Source organism: Bactrocera latifrons, unplaced genomic scaffold (assembly GCF_001853355.1).
Source record: "Bactrocera latifrons isolate USDA-ARS-PBARC rearing strain unplaced genomic scaffold, ASM185335v1 scaffold_7, whole genome shotgun sequence".
Classification (NCBI taxonomy): Eukaryota; Metazoa; Arthropoda; class Insecta; order Diptera; family Tephritidae; genus Bactrocera; species Bactrocera latifrons.
The window spans coordinates 1,392,135-1,398,849 of NW_017537378.1; the positions used below are offsets into that span (position 1 = coordinate 1,392,135).

At 32.8% G+C, this 6,715-nt stretch overlaps 2 protein-coding genes and 1 long non-coding RNA gene across 4 annotated transcripts; 1 reads left to right on the plus strand and 2 right to left on the minus strand.

The window, feature by feature from the left end:
• Positions 1–32: 32 nt before the first annotated feature.
• On the minus strand, positions 33–2,182 carry LOC108975836 (zinc finger protein 20-like). Of its 2 annotated transcripts, XM_018944587.1 has the most exons (6): positions 2,068–2,181; positions 1,859–1,983; positions 1,678–1,797; positions 1,529–1,609; positions 1,145–1,459; positions 33–1,083 (listed from the first exon to the last, which is right to left on the minus strand). In XM_018944587.1, the coding sequence occupies exons 1-6, from the start codon at positions 2,090–2,092 to the stop codon at positions 103–105; spliced, it is 1,647 nt and encodes a 548-aa protein (XP_018800132.1). In that variant the 5' UTR covers positions 2,093–2,181; the 3' UTR covers positions 33–102. The 2 variants fall into 2 exon arrangements, with proteins under 2 accessions (XP_018800132.1, XP_018800131.1); XM_018944586.1 differs by having other exon boundaries at positions 1,859–2,182.
• A 954-nt stretch (positions 2,183–3,136) lies between these two features.
• On the minus strand, positions 3,137–4,158 carry LOC108975841. Its single transcript, XR_001993899.1, has 4 exons — positions 3,973–4,158; positions 3,775–3,914; positions 3,449–3,706; positions 3,137–3,370 (listed from the first exon to the last, which is right to left on the minus strand). It is a non-coding gene; the product is annotated as an uncharacterized LOC108975841 (long non-coding RNA).
• A 299-nt stretch (positions 4,159–4,457) lies between these two features.
• LOC108975837 (growth hormone-inducible transmembrane protein) lies at positions 4,458–6,169 on the plus strand. The gene is made up of 7 exons (XM_018944588.1): positions 4,458–4,565; positions 4,623–4,934; positions 4,998–5,109; positions 5,169–5,310; positions 5,377–5,713; positions 5,771–5,903; positions 5,968–6,169. The coding sequence occupies exons 2-7, from the start codon at positions 4,694–4,696 to the stop codon at positions 6,053–6,055; spliced, it is 1,053 nt and encodes a 350-aa protein (XP_018800133.1). The 5' UTR covers positions 4,458–4,565; positions 4,623–4,693; the 3' UTR covers positions 6,056–6,169.
• Positions 6,170–6,715: the final 546 nt, after the last annotated feature.

Below are 6,715 nucleotides of genomic sequence, written 5' to 3' on the forward strand. Positions count from 1 at the left end.
ACGATATTTTCTAATAAATTAAAAGACCAATGTGATTTTAAATACGTTTATTATACTTTTTTCAAATATGTCATACTGTATTTAGATATCTAATACCACTTACTATAACATTTCTTTGCTATCATCTCCAGTAGTGTTAATTCTGTTATTATGGCCTACAAGAGTGGTACCATGAGTTTTCATATGTCCGCTTAGGCCGGCATATTGGGCAAAGGCTTTATGACAAATTTTGCAAATGTATCTTTTATTAGCAGAATGAATTTGTTTGTGTTGCCTAAGGTATTTTGCCATTTTAAAAGCCTTCCCACATACATTACACACTTGATCTCGTTCTTTGCGATGAATACTCATGTGCTCATTTAAATGATGGGCGCCAAAGAAATCTTTCGAGCAAATGTTGCATTTATACCCCGGTCGATTTTGATGGCGCCTTAAATGTGAATCATAATATACCCATACACGAAATGTTTTTCCACATTGATCACAAAAGTATGGCCTTTCTCCGGTATGACTACGTTCATGAACATTTAACTCTGATAAAGCAGGAAAACTTTTCTCACAATATTTACACATATATTTGTAATCTCCCGTGTGTCGATTCATATGAATATTTAAGCTATGTACAGTAGTAAAGCTATTACCGCATAGAGGACAGGTGAAAGGTTTTATTCCATCATGTTTGGATATATGCATTTTGTATTTATTGAGTCCAGGAAGGATATCATTACATATATCACACCTAAATGGACCAACATCTATTTCAAGGAAACGGATGTGTTCATAGGTGGCATAATGAGGTACGTATGGATTATTTAATTCTTCACATTTTAGCTTTCTTTTTTTCTCTTGCCAACAAATTTTCCTCATTCGAGCAATTTCCTGCTCTATTTGCGATTGTGTCAGAAAAATGTCGTGATTTCGGAGCAAATTTTCTATTTCAATCATTGCTTCTTCTCGCTTATTTGGTAATCGATAATCAATATCAATTTCATTCCAAAGACATGTAAATCCCTTATAGCATTTTATAAATGCTTTTCGTTGTGGTTCTGTGAGTATACTTGGAGGTACGACAGGTTTCTTGTTCTAGGAAATCAAAAATTATTTAAATTTTAGTAATTAGCATATTATTCGTTGACAGCAATACCTCCTTCCTAATTCTGAGAAAAGTGTCAATGTCGTTTAACCACGGGGGAATATAGTCCTCATCCAATGCCATGGAATTTCGTTTTCTCTGGATCTCATGTCTAAGCCGGTAGTTAAGTTTTCGAATCAAATCTCTTACTTTCTTCCACTGACTTAACTTTCCTACATCTGATGCTAAACTTTTATATGCAATCGAACGTAAATGAATGTTTTTTGATGTTGGATCTTCTCTGTCCCACAATATAGAATGATTCTCAAAATTTGAAAATATCGTCTTCATGGTTTCCTTATCAAACATTTTCAACGGGTCGCTCGGCTAAAACAAAAACATTTTCTTTTTTTTAATTTTTCTGAAATAGTAGCGCTTTATTCATATTTAACATACCCAGTGTTTTTCAGTGTCGCTTAATTGATCGTCAGTTTGTTCGTAAATATCGTTATAGTTTACTTCATATTTGCAGTTTACCTATGTTAATATATTTTAATTTTGTGAATCTAAAATTTAATTATTTTGCACGCAATATAGATACTAACGTGATTTTCCCTCAATTCAAATAAGTCTGTGACATTTTCCTGAATTCCAATTATATTTTCTATTTCTTCAGTTTTCCCTTGTGAAATTCCCTGAACTTCTATATTAATAATAACATTTTTCTGTGTAATAAAGAAATTTGTATAGCATTTGAAAATAAAGTATAAGTGTAACATTAACAACCTCTTCCGGATCAGCGTCCATCGGAGAAATTATTTCTTCTTTTATTTTATAATCCTCTAACAATTCCTGATCATATCCATCTGACGAATGCAAATGTACGTATTCCAAATGTTTTCCGAATTTATCTAAAGTTACAAACATTCCGTCACAAAATATGCAATTGAGGAAATACTCTCTTTTTCGCTCTTTTAAGCAAGTGGTGACCTCACCACACTTCTGAACAGAAATATCCATACTTCCAGTGATCAACCAAACAAATTAAAAATAATATCACAAATCAAATATCGAATCTATATACATATATTAACACAAATATGTTATTTACATATGTTTACAACGTCTATGCTAGATATGACAATTTGAGTACAAAATATTTTATCGATTATTTTAACGACTCATTAGAGCATCTAAAATAGAGAATGATTATCGAATTTCAAAAATACGTACAATTATCAAAACCTAACTTTTGTTAAATTAATTACCCATAATCTTTGTTATTTACTTATTTATTATATATTACCAAGGGTATTTACCAATGAAGCGCCATGAGATTTCAAAAGTCCACTAAGACCGGCATATTGGGTCGTTCCCACGACAGTCGGGTCTACGAAAACCGGAACGGATCCGGATTTTTATCCGGCCAAGGACTGTCAACTCGGCAGAATTCTGCCGCTACAACAACAACAACAACAACCGGCATATTGGTCAAAATTTTTCCCACATTTTCTACAAATATATTTCTTTTCCTCTGAAAGTTTTTCCACAAACATTACAAATCTTCTCTCGAATATTCAAATGTGCCTTCATGTCCAAATTTAATTTGCGTTTTTCGTAGAATGTTTTTGGGCATATGCATGTTGCATTTATAATTAGGACGTTTCTAATCCCCATTGGGTATCGAAAAAACTCCATCAACGATATGACAACAATATAGTTTCTCTCCAGCGTGCATATGCACATTTAAATAAGTCGATGTCACATACTTTTTTTTCCACACATTGCATTCGAACTCGTGTTCACCTGTGTGTCGCCGCTGTAAAATTACCCACTGTCAAAAAAAAACCGAGATTACACATGGGGCATATAAATGGCAGGGAACCAGTATATGCAGCCGGATGTATTCAATACCTGTCGTAGCCATTTAGAATTTCTTCACATGGTCCGACATTATCTTCCAAGAATTTAATTTTATTATAGTTTACAAATTGGTTTGAAAGTCTCAGTTGTTAAGTCGCATTGCAATTTACGACGTTTCTGTATGCAGTCGTAACGTATTCCATGTATTCTTTTCTGCAATTCATCCAACGAAAAACCTAAACCTATTTTTGCTTTCAAAATATCCTGCATTTTCATAATAGATTTTAGTCGTCGGTTCCTAAAGCAATGGTTAATATGTTGGGTTTTCCAAAGGTTCGGAAAACTACTATATATTTGGATTAAGACCAAGTTCTATTCATCCCTGATATCGGAAAAAGGCAGAACCGGTTTTTCATTGGAAATAATTTTAGGTACCTAAGCAAAATAGAAAAAATTTAATTACAAGTCATGATTATAAATTCCAAAATAGTCTTCTTTGCAAATACTGCTTACTCAATTTCTACAATTCTTATGGTGAATACTGTTATGTCAGAATGGCACCTTGTCAAAGTACCAAGGACGATTATGAATTTTTCTTCTAGATTCCGCTAAATTTTGGCTCGAATCTCACAGCGCATATTTCGTATTTGGAAACTTATCATTTTCCAGTCAAAGTTTGATTGACAGGCGCGATTAACATTGGTTGTAATATCTTTTAAATCTTCCTCGCGTTTTTTTTTCGATTTTTGTTCAAACCCAGATGTAATTCTTCTAAAAGTTCATTTATTCTTTTTCATATTTTGTATAATTTATTACATTGTGCAATTTACTTTACTTACAAATTCCACAATGCTCTCAGTACCATAATTTTCTGAACTATGGTCACCTTCTATAGAAATGCTTGTACTCAATCATCCGTTATAAAAGTTGATATTTCGTCATCAACATGAATGTGTGCTTGCAAAGGATCTTCAATTTCCTGTTTAAAAATCTGATCTTAGTTGCTTATTGGATACCAGATATATTATGAGATTTACTTTTATGTTTAGTGTTTACATGAATTACAAAAATATCTAATTGCAAAACAATATAATCACAGAAATCACAATTTAAGTAAACATTTCCTTTTCCTTCAACCCCATAATGTTTTAATTTCTCCACATTTTAAGAAATTTAATGTTACTTTCTCATATGTTTGCATCTTTTATATTAAAAAAAAATTAAAATACTTTAACTCCAAAAAATTGTTTTTTCTCTGATCAATATTGTTCTTTTTCGATATCACATTCACGATAGTTGTTCAATAATTAAATACGATTAATGTATTCCAGTATGCCTAGATATTCAATAACTTTATTTGATGAATTTTTCTATGAAATTCAAATATTATAAACAAAAATAATAATATATAATATTTCAAATATCATTATTATTTATTCCTATGTACATTGACTAAAATTGACATTTTATTGTCAAATTTTAAAACCATTGGGAACGATATATTTATCGATTGTGTCATCTATAATAAATAATTCGAATTGTCAAAATTTACGAAATTTCACCAAATAAAATCAGATACTATCGAGAAAATTCTAAAAAATATTTGTTAAACAGCTTTGTCAGATAAAACGTAATTTATTCACATCCTTCAAATAGTACAATTTTAAAAATTTTTCTTGTATTTTAGTGCGAACTGATTATTGTAAGGGAATTGCGAATTCAGTTTCCTCATCAGCAAATAAATTTCATCATATAAAAATGTTGTTACGTTTTGCATTATCTACTATGCCCGTTCGGGCTGGATTAAAAACAGTGGCACTGTCCAATGTAATAAGATGTGGTCCGTTAGAATCGCGTCTTCCAAATTCCTTAAAATCTTATAACTTAAATATATCGAGGAGTTATGCTCGAGGTCCAACTCGCGGTCCATATACTCGAAGCGAAACCGGACGGGCACCAACATTAAAGGAAAAACTGATGGGTCCTCCTTCAGAAAATGGTAGAACAATGTTAAACACTAACACTCTTAACAATTGGTAAACTGTATTTTATATATTTTTAGCATACTCTATTGGAAAGGGAGCAGCTGCCGGTGCATCAGCAATTGGACTTGGAGCGTTATGTTTCTATGGTCTTGGATTAAATAAAGATCCAAGTATATACACTAACTCAATGTAAGATATAAAATAGGAATAATTATATAGCTATATTTTATATGTATTTTTTTTTCAAGGTTATGGCCGGAGTTCGTTCGAGATCGAATTCACGCAACCTACGGATACTTTGGTGCATCCTGCGCTATTACTGCAGGTGCAGCCATGGCAGTATTTCGTTCACCTCGACTGCTTTCACTAGTAACAAGGAGTGGATGGATGGTTAGTTTTATAATATTAGCAATTTGTATTTATAAATAATGGAAAATTTTAAACGATATATATTAGTCCATGTTAGGCACATTTGCTCTTATGATCGGTACCGGTGCTCTAACCCAATCTATCGAATACCAACCCGGTGTTGGCCCGAAACAAATAGCCTGGGCTTTGCACTGTGCTGTTTTAGGTGCTGTTGTTGCACCAATGTGTTTCCTTGGTGGACCGATCCTTACTAGGGCAGCTTTATACACCGCAGGCATTGTAGGAGGACTTTCGACAGTAGCAGTTTGTGCACCGAGTGACAAATTTTTATATATGGGCGGTCCTTTGGCAGTAGGCCTTGGATTGGTGTTCGCATCATCCCTGGCATCAATGTGGCTACCGCCGACAACAGCTTTAGGAGCTGGTATGTAAAAATTTTCAAAAATTTTCGAAAAAAAGAAAATAAATGTATTTGGTTTAGGTTTGGCATCGATGTCCCTTTATGGTGGATTAATCCTTTTCGGAGGGTTTTTACTTTATGACACACAACGTATAGTACGATATGCGGAGAACCACCCACAAATTTTTGTAAAGCCATATGATCCTATAAATGCGTGAGTATTTACTACCTGAAATATAAAATGAAAGGGTTTTATTTTAAAGCAATATTGTTTATAGATGTCTGTCGATTTACATGGATACGATAAATATATTTGTTCGAATTGCAACAATATTAGCGGGTGGTGGAGGAAATCGTCGTCGCTAAACTCTATAATTGACACCTGACGTGATAAGATTGATTACAAAATCTAAAAAGCTCCCTTTAACAGTATACAATGTATTTCGTTAATTATTTTCAATAAACATAATTAGAAGCTTATGAACAGTTTAGTGTAATTTTCAGTCTGAAACTTATACGTTTGTATATATGTGCTCTTATGCAAATAATAAAAAGTACTCTCAATTATCGTAAAGGACCTTGTACCTTGTACCATGCTCTCAATACAAATTTATGGAATCTGAAAAATATATGAAAACCGTACTCATAAAACATTTTACAACAAACTAATTGCATGTAAGAACTTACATAGTTATTGTGTAAAACTTTTGATATTCATCGATCAACATCGTAATGTTTAAATTTTTCTGAATATACATATGTATATCGGTAGAAGTTAAATTTCTTATTATGTATGTTATACTTAAGATTTTCTTAGGGGAATGTTTAGTATCGCGCCGGTTAAGTATCGTTTATGGAGAAAAACAGGGTCGCGCTATCCCCACCCCTTATTGGAAAGAGGAAGGATCGAACTYTTTAATAAACCCTCCCTCGACCCCCTAGATCCCCTATGGACCTGTAGGGAGGCCTTTGAAAATGACCAAAAATCAGTGTTTTTGCTCATTTTTCCATACAAACTGAAACCAA

What these genes read in the sequence shown, in the direction of transcription:
- LOC108975836 (XM_018944586.1), bottom strand. Translation starts at nt 2,092, where the DNA reads ATGGATATTTCTGTTCAGAAGTGTGGTGAGGTCACCACTTGCTTAAAA. An exon ending in GCGACACTGAAAAACACTGG is followed by an intron (nt 1,460 to 1,528) that starts GTATGTTAAATA and finishes TTTTTGTTTTAG; the next exon opens with CCGAGCGACCCGTTGAAAAT. An exon ending in TTCTCAGAATTAGGAAGGAG is followed by an intron (nt 1,084 to 1,144) that starts GTATTGCTGTCA and finishes TTGATTTCCTAG; the next exon opens with AACAAGAAACCTGTCGTACC.
- LOC108975837 (XM_018944588.1), top strand. Translation starts at nt 4,694, where the DNA reads ATGTTGTTACGTTTTGCATTATCTACTATGCCCGTTCGGGCTGGATTA. An exon ending in GGGTCCTCCTTCAGAAAATG is followed by an intron (nt 4,935 to 4,997) that starts GTAGAACAATGT and finishes ATATATTTTTAG; the next exon opens with CATACTCTATTGGAAAGGGA. An exon ending in TAACAAGGAGTGGATGGATG is followed by an intron (nt 5,311 to 5,376) that starts GTTAGTTTTATA and finishes GATATATATTAG; the next exon opens with TCCATGTTAGGCACATTTGC.